Source organism: Gavialis gangeticus, unplaced genomic scaffold (assembly GCF_001723915.1).
Source record: "Gavialis gangeticus isolate Ggan-Ray unplaced genomic scaffold, GavGan_comp1, whole genome shotgun sequence".
Lineage (NCBI taxonomy): Eukaryota > Metazoa > Chordata > Crocodylia > Gavialidae > Gavialis > Gavialis gangeticus.
In genome coordinates this window covers 15,496,605-15,510,852 of record NW_017728992.1, presented here as the reverse complement: position 1 = coordinate 15,510,852, position 14,248 = coordinate 15,496,605, and the positions used below count along the sequence as shown (strand labels likewise).

Genomic DNA, 14,248 nt, shown 5'->3' with positions numbered 1-14,248 from the left:
CACCCACATATGCAACAAAGTTAGAAAAATATAAATTAAGGAAAATAAAATGAAAGAAATTTCTGCATACTAGTGGGAGACTGTTAATTCTCCTTTCAGTATTTCTTGGTTATTTCCCTAATTTATGGAAAAGTAGGTGATGATTTTATGATGTAAATGTACCAGTCATTGCCATAATTCATTTTTGAGGAGCGGAATTCTATTTTAAGAATTCTAAATTTTATTTTTCAGTAAAAAAAAAACTAACCAGTTGCTTTGTCTTCAACTAGTGGTCTTCTGTGTAATCAAGTTCCTTTCTTCTCATTCCTCAAGAGCTTCCCCCACATGAACACGAGAAGAGTTGCTAGTTAAAAGAAAAGTGAGCAGCGCAAAGCACAGTATGGCCACCATGAAGAGGAATGGACTCATTGCACTACTGGTTGCAGGCCTGGGAGTCTTGGAGATCCTGGAGTTGACAGCAACAGAAGATTCCCTGTGCCAGCGTACTGAACACCCAGTTATCACTTATAAAGGTAAGGAGAAACCAGGAGCATTTCCTCTCCTCTTCCAAACATTTCCCCCTACCTCACCCCACTCTGAAAAAAGGACAAAATAGCGCTCAGTTCCTTCACCTTGGGAAACTTCTGTTTTATACTGTACATTGGCAGCAAGTAAAAATGAATTTCGTTCACTTGGTTGCCTACAGACAGTTGTCCAGATTGCAGGAATCTCTGCACAGCTTGACTGACTGCGTGACTAGCGATTTTGGCTCTAGGAGAGTCCCAGGCCTGGAACAGCAGAGATATCAAAGGTCAGGATTAAAGTGCTTTGGCAGAGCACCTTGGCAGTCCTGGCACAGATGTTGTCTACTTTTGCTATCCTACACTCCCTAGCTGGTGTGGTTGGTCCTTCCTTTTCATATGCTCTGAAATTACTTAAAAATTTTCTTAAAAAGAAAAAATAATACTAAAAAGCTTTTCATTGCTTCTCAGCAGCTGAGTGATGCCACAATCCCTTAACTGCGAAAAGGGTATGACAGTTCTCAGCAGCAGGTAAACACTGTGCTGCAGTCATTTTGGTTTCTTTCAAGCACGGTTTTTGAAATCTGTCATGTAGTGGAACAGGTGTTTCTGCCAACCTGGTTGGAAGAACTGAAAAGACATGACTTTAAATTAGAGAGACAAGCAGGGAGCAGAAAGTAAGTGAACTGTGTTTCAGAGCAGGCTAATAGCAATGAGTTTACAAACTTTGCTCATAACTGTGTCCTGGGGTGTCAACCAGAGGATACTCAGAGCATCTGATCTCAGGATTAGGTCTTTTGTTTACATGTGTAATTAGTGGACACAACACGTGCTGTACAGAACTTCACTGTTTGGCTATCACTGAAATCATTTGGACGGTGAGAGTGACAGCTGGATAAATCAGAATATATATTAACCAGGTCTGTTTTGCCTTTCCTTCCTGCTGTGCAGTAGACTCTGGCTTCACTGTCCTTTCAACACAGAAATAATATTTACCACTACAGAGTCCCATTCAGCACAGTTCTTAGTGTTCAATATAATCTAATGGCTTGAGCCTTTGACTTGCTTGCAAAGTTGTTTCCTTGACTACTTACTCTCTCAACTCCCATACCTCTTGGGTAATTGCTGCTAAAATCCCTTGTGCACTAGACGCACCATCACTGCTGCCTTTTTTGTAATGCCGAATAAAATGTCTGTGCTGATATTAAAAAAAAAAAAAAAAAAAAAAAAAAAAAAAAAAAAAAAAAAATTGCAGCCTTCTAGGACAACCGGTTTTACAATTAGTTTATTGATTCTCATGACCACCTGAATTTAATTTAAAATGTTTATTTTCTAGTTATGCTAATAATACTATTCTATTTTGTATTGTCTATTGATTCAAAGTTTGACCACTAGGTTAGTAATTTAAAGAGAGTCCCAAATGGTTTGTACATAAGAGGATATTGGGAACAGGTTCCTAAAAAGTATTGTACTTCATATTCATTACATTATTCTCAACTAGCCTAGAAACTTTTCTATTTATTTAGTAAAAGGCCTATTTAGGTCTACTTTTGCTTCACTAAATTGGGATCTATAATTCTGTTTGGGGAAAAAAAACTGTATATGTTTTAGCCAGATTATTGGAAAGCTTGGAGCAGTGAATCTTGGTCTGTTGAATGAGGAGTGGTTCTATTTCAGGATTTATTGATGTATAATTGTGATAACTACCCTCTTGGCTGGAGCTGGTGGGGAATTGAACTTGGGACATGCTAAGCATGAGCTAAACACCAAGATCAGGAAGCAGTGGTCTGGACCCACTCACATCTTGTGTAGAATAGGTCTGGGGCTCATGAGTATACTCACTGACATATAGCATATCAATGATCTATTTTCATAAATAAATGATGATTTTTCCCAAATTGTTGCACATTATTTTTAACATCTGTGCAATGCATATATTTAAGAGTAGTGTAAAAGAATTGCTTTTGAGGTATTATTTCAATATCTAATTATAATTTTGTTCAGTGGTGCTATCAGATAAGTAAGGCAGTGCTCCATGGGAGTGTCATAGGCATCTGGATTTGTGGGGAGGGGTCAGAGTTCAGGAGCTGAGTGTTTACAATACTAGAAGTCCAGAAGCTGTAGTGGAGGGTCATTGTATTTGGTATCACTTCGAGTCTAAGATATCCCATTGTGGGTTGAGAAGGGTCCATGTTCGAGGCCAAACAAGAGTTCAGGAGCTAGGGAATCTAAAGCAGACAGTGGGATAGGTGGGAGCAAGGTACTGGAGCCCAAGGCAGGGGTGAGGCAAGAGCAAGGCTAAAGCAAGGCTGGAGCAAGGCAGGAACAAGGTAAGAGTGTCCTAAATAACCAGGCCACTAATACTGTTGCCAAGACAAAGCCCTAGGCAAGTGAGTGGGTTTTATAGCCTGCCCCACAAAGGCTTATGCCTTGCATTGGTTCCCCTGGGTCACATGGTCAACCAGGGGGAACCCCATAGGAGGACCCAGGCTAGGCTGGGTCCAGAACTCATTCTGTTGCTTGTTGGCACTGCAGCTAGACTTCTGGTCACAAGCCCAGGAGACATGCATTTTGAGCATCAGGGGTCCTGATGGGGAATATCAGAATCCACCTATATGGTAACTGGACTAGGTAGTGCCACTTGTCACTGAGATTGTCTATTTGCCTTAATAGCATATAGGGTTAGCCTTCCCTCTCTCAGCGGCCACTTCTCTCCGTGGATTCTGTGGATGGTTGATACTTGTCGAACAGTGCTCTCCTCTAATGTTAAAGGGTTCTGAGGAGAGCCAGGAACCTTTTCTTCCAGTGCTACTGTCTCTATTGATCTGGCAAAATATAGTGCCTTGCAATATCAACTTGAAAGGATTCAAAATCTGTGTTTGTTCTGTATGGAACATAGCAAAACTTTTCAGATGCCTTCAGGAGACGGAACTCACTCTAACATCTGCTTTCAGATTGATAGTCTAAGATTCAGGTCTTCTTTTTGCTTCCCAACAAAGATTCTGTTGAAACTGAAATGTCTTCACACAGTGCTTTGGGTTTGATGAAATGGCATATCTTGGCAAAATTTCATTTAGTCAAAATGTTCTGACTGTTTGAAGTGTTGTGTAATAAATACTATGATCTTTTAGAACCCCACTGGGAGCTTATGCCCAGTACATGCTAGGGAAACAGGGCCACATCTTATTCCACTATTCTATTTATTTGGCATGTAAATGGACTGAGACACTTAAGTGCAATTTTGCTCCATCTTGCTTGGGTTCCTAAAAAAATTTAATTAAAAAGGTAAGATGGTTCTCCTTCTCTTTACTTTTTTTTTTGTGACTCATTTTGTAAGGGGTGGATGACAGTGGGTGCATCTATACATGCTATTAAGGTGATCCAATGAACTCTGGAGCAGTTCACACTGAAGTTAACTCCTTCTGGTGCACCGTTTACATATGTGCCCAGCACTGCATCAATTAGAGCCAGGGCAGAGCAGGGGGCACTGCGAGTCAGCCCTGGGCTCTGGGTGGCAGTGTTGGGTGGCAGAGGGGCTGGCAGAAGCTGGGGGCCTGGCCCCCTGTTGGCTGAGCAAACCAGGCACAATTTGCACCTAGTGATCACCATCCACACAAGTGTTTGACTGCAGTTAATTACCCCACCATAAGGGCGTAGGAGTTAGTTAATTTACTGCGCCCTAACACCCGTTCACATATAGATGGTGAGGCTTTACTGCAGAGCTAATTAGCCAATTCCACAGTAAAGTGCATGTGTAGATGGACCTAGCATGTTGCAAAAACAGATGCTTTACTGGATTTCCATAGACTTGAACAGAGTTGAATAGATTCATGCTGGGCTGATGCATAGATGCCTAGTAAGAGGAATAGAATCTGGCCCCTAGACTATTGGGCCAGGGACAGACATTCAAGAATCTTGAGCCTGAATTGATTCAATCTTTGCAAGTTAGTCTAACCTGGCTAGGCTGAACTGGTTTGAAACCGGACAAACATTTTCTCTGGACTGAGGAAATTCAGGCATGTGCCTGCAGTGGCTCAAGCTAGAAGCTGGGGAACGCTAGAGAAGCCCTCTCTTCCCTTGCACAAAGCTGAACTGAGAGGGGTGTAGCCAGGCCCAGGCAGGACTCTCATTAGGGGGATCTGCCTGCATGGTCCCAGGCTTTTCTTATCTGGCTGCTCAAGGGGCGTGAGTGTTGCCAGCCCACTGCTAGCACTGTGAGGCAAAGGGAGCTATGCAGTGCATGCATCTGTTGATGATGCAGAGCTTTTCAATTTCCTTCCCTGCTTTGTCATACTGTCTGTAGCAAACTAACAGGGGAGCAAGGTAACTGGGGGCTGGTGACAGTCTTTATTACCCAATTAGCAAAACAATGGCCTCTCTCCATTATTTCAAACTTCTTAAACAGCTTACTGGCTGACCTGTTGATTAGCTCCAAGCCCTAAGCAGTCACTGTTTTGTCTGCCTGCCCCAGTGAAATTGGACACACACACAAACACATGTAACTCTTGGCATTAGCTAGCATACCACATGCCTGGGGTCCATGCTGTGGGAGATGGGAGAGAGGGAGGGGGGATTTCTTAATAGAGCAGCAAGAGGTGGGTAGGGCAGCCAGGCAGATCCTGCTGTGTCTGCAGTCTCTGCCAGAGCCTTACACAGCATTACCTGGCATACCACACGCTGGCTACGGTTCGTGCTGTGGAAGAGAGGAGAAAGGGATCCCTGCTTAAGCAGCGAGTGGTGAGGGGGCAGGGGGAGGGGGGCATAGGGAAGCCAGCAGACCCTGCTGTGAGCTGCAGCCAGAGAGCAGAAGGGAGGGGCCAGCCCTGCTGTGGAGCAGGGAGCCCTGCCCAGCCCAGAGAGCATGCTGGGGGTTGTCTGATTCATTTTAAACCAGCCAGGAGTCTGGGACAGACATTGCATAAAACGGTTTGATCAAATCAGTGAAGTCTGATACTACATTCAACCAGGTTCATCTCAAACTGGTTTCAGCCATTTTCAATCTAGTTTATGTACACTGAACAGCTGTTCTGGTACAGGTTTAAACCAGTTTCTGATCACTTAACCCAGTTTGTGTAATGTCTGTCCCTAGCCTTGCAATCTGTGGCTGCTAGTAATGCCTGGGGCCCCTTACTAATGCAACTATTAATTGGAGCTGGTGTGTTAAATGAGAGGAGGAGTGTTTTCTACTCCTGAATGCTGTGCTTCATGTGGGAAAGGGCAATGGTTCTTACATGGTAGCCCAGTGAAGTTCCCTCCAAGGAGAATGACTCTATGAAGGACCCAAGAATGAATAGGAGTGTGAGTAGGCCTTTGGGGGAGGGGATGTCTTGAAAGCTATGAGGCTGGACTAGCCAGTTGCTATCCCATCTGGGTATCAAAAGACAAGACCTAATTCTGACTTCTGTTATCTGTATTGTTGCAGCAGGAATGGTTGGTTTTACTAATGCGTAAGAAAGCAGCTGCCAGCACTTCATTCGGTAACTTCTAGTGACATTATTAGTGCTACTGGAGGACTTCGGGGTGACCTCTAAATTTGCTTCTTTGTAAGAACTCATCTTATAATATTATTGACTCTGCTGCTAAGGTTCTAACCTGCAGTTGCCAGGCACCAGCAAGGGCTGAGGGCACTTAGCAGACCCTAAAAGCAACATTAACATTTGCAGACTGCAGCCCTAAGTTTACAGACATGTATATATTTGTTCATCAACTGACTCTTTGTTTAGTCATTTATAAACTGAAGAAGATTATTTGGGTTGCTTTTGATACGCTGAAGTAGCAGAGAGTTTATTTGACCATGTCTTCCTCTGAAAGGATGATAGGAAGCATAGTAGATGGACTATAAACTGCTATTAAATAAAATTAATGGAGTGAGAATCCACTGTAGCGTAAGGCTGAACAGATGCAAAAAAACTAAAAATGTCCCCTGGAGTTGTCATGGTGACATATGGGAAGGGAGCTTGGCTCCTAGCAGAGCTCAAACTTTCTTATCCACTGCCCATGTGAAACTCTATTGGTTTCAGCATGGAGCATATTTTAGATGATCCTGTTGCATTGCAGGTTCTAAAAAGGTGCATCTTTTTTTATGATAATTTTCTCAGCTGAATATTTTTATCTGGAGGACTGTGGCATATCTTCCAAGTGCTAATAGCATAAGTTCCCCAACTCCAGTAGAGGAAACTCCCCTCACTTTTTAGTTACGGCAGTTAAAGAGAAAGGCAAGAGCTTCTAGGAGAAGCTGGGAAGACAAAAAAGTGTATTCAGAGAATCATCTTAAAATATATGTCTTTATAAATATCTACATATGTGGCAGGGATAGTCGCAAGATAAATCGCTGAAGTATGTGGCTAATTAATATACCATGCATCTTTTCTGCTTTATTTGAACCCTGCCTAGTATTTCACCTCGCCAGGAATTACACAAACATGTAAAAGAACTGTTTCTATATCTGAAAATGTCATGGCTTACCTTTGACTCTTCCAGGGTTAGAAATGAGTTGTGGGTCCCCCTGCTTTGGGGTGCTGGAAAACTTCCCTACCACTTACTCGCTGCAAGGATCATCAAACATTTTGAAAATCAAGGCCTTTATTTAGGTGGCCAAGTGCATTTGTCTGACTAATTTACAGTCTTTAAGATATTATTATACATGTCTGCTGTGGATGCATCATCCCCTCCAGTGAAGATCAAAAGTACAGTAAGTGAAGATCCTGGAGTGAGATAGGAGGGTGTAAATATGGGAGGAGAGCCAGGCCATGAATATGTGGAGACAGGTGACAGAAGGGTTACTCTTTTATGTGCATGGAGAACTTATGCACAGATATAGTTCTGGAAGTGCTACGTTTTGCAGGTGTTTAAGGGCTTACTGTGTCTAACTTGATTATTTCTTAAAAGAAAACAAGTCTACTTAATAATACATTCTGTTGCCAAATAGATCTGTTTAATGAAGCTCACCATGGAAACTAAAACCCCTGTGAGGAGCAGACCACAGGCAAAAAAAGGATATTTAAAAACCAACAGGCATATCTGGAGAAAAGAAACTATACAAATATAAGAAAACCTTTGAATTCTTCATATATAGGAATAGGGCATAAATATTAGGAAGCTAACAGCCATCTGAAGCTTTGGACAACTCAGAACAGTCTCCTCTGGGTGGAGGATTGTGCAGTAGGTGGCTCATTGACCATATGTTCAGTACTACTTAGTTATATATACTGCAGATCAGTGGTCAGAATTAGAGTTTGATCCTACAGCTTTTTAAATCTCATTAGTGCTGCCAGCGCCTAACAGACACCACATCAAACCAGCACATCCCTCTGCAAAACCAGGCTGCTTGAAATAGATCGTCTCCTTCAATTAATTGTCCACATGTACACTCATACTGTATGTATGCATCTGTGTGCAAGTGTCTCTGCTGCTGAACCTCAGTTGGAACGTTTTTTGCCTTAGCAATACCTATAGAGATTACTGCAACCCTGCCACTTCTAGTATCCCCACTCTGAGGGGACAAAGGGCAGTGTGTACTCTCTGCTTCTTTAGTTCCTGACGGTCACCTAGCTGGATACAGATTGCTTTGCTGTTGTTCATGATGATGGGCTTCACACATCAAGGAAACCTTTTATTGTGTCTACCCATTTCTAGCCATTTATTCTTTTAGATATATATTTTTTTTCTTTGCTGAACAGGGGAGAAGCAGCAGGATGTCAGGAAGCCTTAGGGCTGTGGCTTGACCCCTTTTTTATTGTGGTCTCCTCACCTCCCTTTTATGTTGCATCATAAAACACAGCCATTTTAGGACTGGCTAATGTGGCTATTATGGACCTTTTAGGGGTTGCGCACTGATATATTGGTCTGTGTATCAGATTGGCACCGATACAAGGAAAATGAATATTATTGGCAATTGGCTTTTTTTGGCTGGTGTAGCTGATTAATATCACCTAAAAATGATGTGCGCATGCATACAGCCACAGTGTGTGCATGACCAAGAATGTAGTCGGGCAGCTTGGAGAGCAGCGTCCAGCTGGTAAATCTGTGGGGGAGGAGGGGCGTGAGGATGGGAAGGGGTGTTTTGTGTGGGAGGGTGGGGCAGATCTAGGCTTCCATGATGAGGGAGGGAGTGGGGCAGAGGCAGGTGCTGCCCAGCCAGGGTGGTGAATGAAATCCCAGGGCAGGGTGTGAGATGGAGCCGCAAGTGGCTCATTTGTGCAGTGTGAGGTGGGTGGTGGCTTCTCACTGCTGCTTTATCCCCATGGGAGGCATGTGCCCCCTGGATTTGTGCTGTGGGCTCAGGGCTGGAGGCTGCACTGGCCTCTTCCTGGCAGTGGGTCTGGGCTGGGGCTGCTCTTGGAGCAGGCGGGGATGGGGCAGGCATTGGTGGTGGTGCTGGGAGGGGGAGGCTACGGGGTGGCTATGGGGAATTTTGGATTGGCTATAGCCCATCCCGTAACCACTTCTCCCAGCGCTGCCGCCACCCACCCCACCCCTGCCCACCCTGAGTGCAGCCCCAGCCCCGAGCTCACAGTGGGCAGTCCGCCTTCAGCCCAAGCACAAATCCAGGGGGCATATGGCCCCCATGTCTCTCCTGGGAGTGCGCACAGTGGTGGGAAGCTGCCTCCCCTTCCCAGCTCCTCATGTCACCCCGGATGATCTGCCCATGGCTCCACCCCACTCCCAGCAGGGTCAGATTCACTGCCCTGGCTGGGCAGCCCCTGCCCCTCCCCCCACTCCCTCTGTCACCATGGGGTCCTCAATCTGCCCCCCCATCTTTGCCTCACACCCCTTCCCCCCACAGATTTACTGGCTGGATGCTGCCTTCTATGTTGCCAGGCTGCATATTGGCTATTGGATCAGTATCGGCCAATATGGCTGGTTAATAATCGGCCATTGATATCAGCCAAAACATCTTTATTGGTGCACCCCTAGCAGTAGGATGACATCTGATATCTTGCCCCCTGACAGCTAAACAAGTGGCCAAGTGCTCCAGAGAGTCTTCTAAATGTAGTGAGTTAGCTGTACTCCCACCTGACTTTTCCCTTGTATTTGCAACTATGAAAAAGAAAGCAAGACATTTTAAGGACAGAAGGTTAAGAAGCTGTATCTGTTTGGGAAGAGGCTTGCAGGCAGTCTCAGCAGATTATGACTTTAAGGTCTGTGAGCAGTTGGCAGACTTGTAGTTGCCTTTCCTCTGTAATGGAAGGAAACCATTCTAGCATAGCTTTCAGAAAGCCAGCTGGAGTCCAGAATGGCCTTGCAAGTAGCCCTGGATTGAAGTTCATACTGCTTCCAGATCCATGGCATTGACAGTTTTAATGTAGCAGGCTCCAAGGCTTGGGTTTCTTCTTTTGGGGCTACAGAGCTCTTCAACTGTAAAACTGACCCTCAGACTCCAGGGCCATGCTTCAATCACTGGGTGTCTAGCCACTCATATAGGTATAAGCTTAAAAAAGAATCCTTATATCACAAACAGAATGAACAGCTTTCTATCTGTGAGTTTTGCCAGCTCATTGCAACAGCCGGACCCCCATGTTGGAGAGCCTCCTAGAAGGCTACAGAGAATTTGTAAGTGTAAACACTCCTTTGCAGCCAACATCATCATGCAGGACGTCTGTATCCAGACATAGTAGGCCATATGGTCAAGAGATTCATTAGTCATGTTTGTGATTATCTTTTCTACAATTATTTGTTCTACAGGTTTCCCTTGATTTTTTTTTTTTCTTTTTTTTTTATGTGGGTTCTTTATATGTGAATTCGCTCTTATGTGATGAGCATATTTAGACCTAGAATTCGTTATATGCGAGGTAAATTCACTCTTATGTGATCAGCAGGTGTGTGGGGAGAGGCGAAAGTGCCATGGCCCCACTCACCCCAGCCCTGGCTGCAGTGGCCCTGGGAGTGGCTGGCCCCAGTGGCTGCAGCTGCTGAGCTGCACCATGCTCCGCTGGTCCCCCTGTGCCTGAGCTCACCCCAGCTCCTGGCCTACGCTATGCCATGGTGCAGGCAGCTGGTGTCAGCTGCTCCTGGTGCTGCTCCAGCATGGGCTGGGGTGAGTGCAGACAAGCGGAGCCCCGGGCAGCACAGGGCACAGCACTCACGCCAACCCCAGCTGCAGTTGTCTCGGGAGAAGCTGCACAGGCCAGGAGCCAGAGGTGAGTGGGGACAGGCGGAGCACGGTGCAGCCCAGTAGCTGCAGGCAGCTGACGCTGGCCACACCCGGGGCTGCTGCAGCTGGGGTTGGGGTGAGTGCTGCTCTGTTCCCTCTGCTTTGCTGCCTTGTGCAGCCCCGGGAGCAGCACCCCTCCCTCCCCGCCATGGAAACCTGTTCCTATTTGTTACGCTGTAAAATGGGTTCACTTTAAGTGAATTTGCTTTATGCACCATTCTCCGGGAACGCACGTACAGCATAAATCGAGGGAAACCTGTATTTTCTTACCATCTAGGCCCAGGTTCCTTCAGAACAATGAGTCCTTTATGTAGTATTGAACAGGTATTTGATCAAGATGCAGTCTACTGGAATTGAGCCTGGATTCATGAAAGCTTATGCTATGTATCTGACATAGCTAGTCTGTAAGGTGCAAATCTACCTTGCCTTCTGCCTGACTTCCAACTAACACAGCTAAGTACCTTTCAAGACCATTAACCATGCAGGATTTTTGTCTCGATTTGCCCCAAGAATCTTTACTGACTCCCTCTCACAGGAGGCAGGGTATCACAGTATACATCAACTTTGATGACCAATTATTAAGTGGAGCTGCCTCTTCAGAGGACGTTGAATATTTTGTTTCAGTCCCTAAGCCTAATAATCAAAGTTCAGAAATCAAACCTGCTTCCCAGACATTTGGATCATAAATTTACTGTGTTTATTAATGGTGCCCTTAAACTCATTGGTGCTGGTGAGGGGAGCAGCACAATATAGACATGTCCACTTGATGCCAATGGTGGACTGATTGGCTTTGTTACTGAAGAATGCTACTGGGCCGGCCCCTAGCACCATCAGAGATAGTTATGTTGCTTCTGGCTGGGGGTGTAGCACATGTGGAACAGCATAGCATATTTAAGGGCACTGCTCTCAGACATGGGAATTTAATGGTCTAGACACAGCCTAAGTGTAGATTAGGGCTTTGACTCTGGAATCAACAGTTCATTGGAAAGAAAGTAACCTGCTGCTGGAAAATAGGGACCTAACCCCCTCTTCCAGAGTCGATGTGATTTTTCACCCTTGGTGTTGGTGTTGACTTGAGCTTAAATGGTGTGTGAGATCTTGCAGAGATCTTCCGTAGTGGGGTATATTTCATTCTCACTGTTTCACCTTAGGATCCTACGTAGGTGTCAAATTTTTAGGGAGAATAAGTGCTGCTTCAGTGAGAGGCAGCTGATACAGTTTTAAAATCTATGGTTAATGTTTTAAAACACACGCTGTGCTGTGAAAGGTCATGTGCTAAGTAAACAAATGCAATTATGATGAAAACTTAACCCACGGAAAAAAACAAAAGCAAACTGTTTGTGTCTTTGAGGGTTCCAGAGAATAAAAATAGCACATATGTTTTAGCTGTGGTTTAGTAACCCAAAGAAATGTCTCTCCTTATACCTCCTCGTCTAAACCACTGCAGTATTCCCTAATTTGATGTTTGTCTTAGAAATATAGGTTCAGTACAATTACTCTTTCCATTTTTTTGTGTGGTTTCTACACAGATCACACAATGTGTACACTGGAGGAAATTACTTTTCAGGGCTGAATAAGATAACACGGAATGTAGGATATAATAGGTTTCTCTGTCCCCCAGCCTCCCTTTTTGCACAAACTGCTATTATACCTAGCAAACTATTAAACTATTAGACCGTGTCTTCTCTTTTCCTCTTTGGTTTAGCATCTAAAAATATACTTTAAAAACCTTCTGTTGACTTCCACAGTGTGGTCAAGGGATATGCTTTTTCTTTTGGGTTTTTTTCTTTAAATAAAGATGCATTCATCAATAGGGAAAAGTTCTGACTGGGAGAGTCAACTACTGTAATCCTTGGTATAACCAAAAAAAAAAAGACAGCAGCAGGATAAACTTCCTTATGCTGCCTTGCCAGTGTTTCTAGCCTCTTACCTAGAGGGACCATCTCTTTGGACAAGAAGTAACTTCATTCTTGACCTAATTATAGTTTTGTTTTTATATAGACTTAGATCACCAGTTTTTTTTTGCATGGTACACAAATTAAGTCTTGTTTGGTTGCAGCAGCTTTGTGTTCCTCATTATTAGCTTCAGATTATTTTTTACAAATAATTTGAAGAGTGAAGGATTATTTCCTATTGGTTATCCCTTGAGTCATATAGCACCTTTGCAGTACTCCTGAATAAAGAAACAAGATAAAGGCTAACACGGCCAATTGTTGAAATCCCTGAAAAATCCATGTGTCTAGTTGATGACAATAATCACCTCCCATCTTCCCCATAAAACTCTCTGCGTTCCAGAATGAGGGCTGAAACAACCCTAGAATCTCTCCTTTTTTTTTTTTGAGCTAACTGAAGAGAAGCAATGCACATCACAGGCACCTGCATGCATGTGGTGCCAGAATGTAGAAGCACATCAGACCCTATTCTCAGAACAGGAAGTCTGGCAATTCTACTTGGAAGACATGAAAGGAGTGAAAGACCACTGCTACATAGATATCTTGGCTGTCTAAACAAAATAGGCAACATGGATTTTAAAGTAGACAATTTTTTTTTTTTTTTTTTTAAAGTTTTCTAAAAAGGGCACAGTTATTTTTAATACAAGTGTGCCATGGGTGACAGCTCCCAGACTGGAATGTTTTGAAGAAACAGGATAGCAACAAACATGATGGCAATCATAAGGGTTAGGGACAAACATTACACATAAACCAGTTTAAGTGATCAGAAACTGGTTTAAACCTGTAACATAACAGACCCAGCTGGGTACTCTGTGTCAGTCTTTCACCAGTCCTATGGGACGCCCCTTCCAATTACGGGACAGGGAGGCCCAGGTGAGGGAGATTCCTTACCATCCATCAATGGTGATCTCGTGAAGGAACACATTGAGAGGCTGAACACCTTCAAGTCAGCCAGTCCTGACTGTTTACACCCCAGGGTACTGAAGTTGCTGGTTAGCATCATAGCTGAGCCCAGGCTCAGGAAATGGGTGGATGAGAACCTGATGGTGTTTAACACCAAAAAATGCAAGGTTCTCCACCTTGGGAAGAAAAACCTGCTGCATGCTTATAGGCTCAGCAGTGCTACGCTGGCTAGCACTACAAATAAAAGAGACTTGGGAGTCATGATTGACCACAAGATGAACACAAGCCTTCAATGTGATGCTGCTGCTAGTAAAGCAAGCAAAACGCTGGCTTGCATCCATAGATGCTTCTCAAGCAAATCCCAGGACGTCATTCTCCTGTTGTACTTGGCCTTGGTGAGGCCACAGCTGGAGTACTGAGTCCAGTTTTGGGCCCCACAATTAAAAAAGGATGTGGAGAAGCTTGAGAGAGTACAGAGAAGAGCCATGCGCATGATCAGAGGTCAGGAAAACAAACCTTATGAAGAGAGGCTGAGAGCCAAGGGACTCTTCAGCCTGGAAAAGCGCAGGCTCAGGGGTGATCTGGTGGCCACCTACAAGTTTATCAGGAGTGCTCACTAGGATTGGGGGAACATCTGTTCACCAGAGCGCCCCAGGAGATGACAAGATCAAAAGGTCACAAACTTCTGCAAGGCCCTTTCAGGCTGGACATAAGGTAGAACTTCTTTACTGTCTGAGCCC

The 14,248-nt window shown here is 44.4% G+C and overlaps 1 protein-coding gene across 1 annotated transcript in view; it reads left to right on the top strand.

The window, feature by feature from the left end:
* The first annotated feature begins 312 nt into the window (after positions 1–312).
* SEMA5A (semaphorin 5A) overlaps positions 313–14,248 on the top strand; it is a 510,735-nt gene continuing 496,799 nt past the window's right edge. The window contains exon 1 of the mRNA XM_019521077.1: positions 313–512. Coding sequence (XP_019376622.1) covers positions 380–512 — 133 coding nt within the window. The 5' untranslated portion in view covers positions 313–379. The remainder of the gene's footprint in view (positions 513–14,248) is intronic.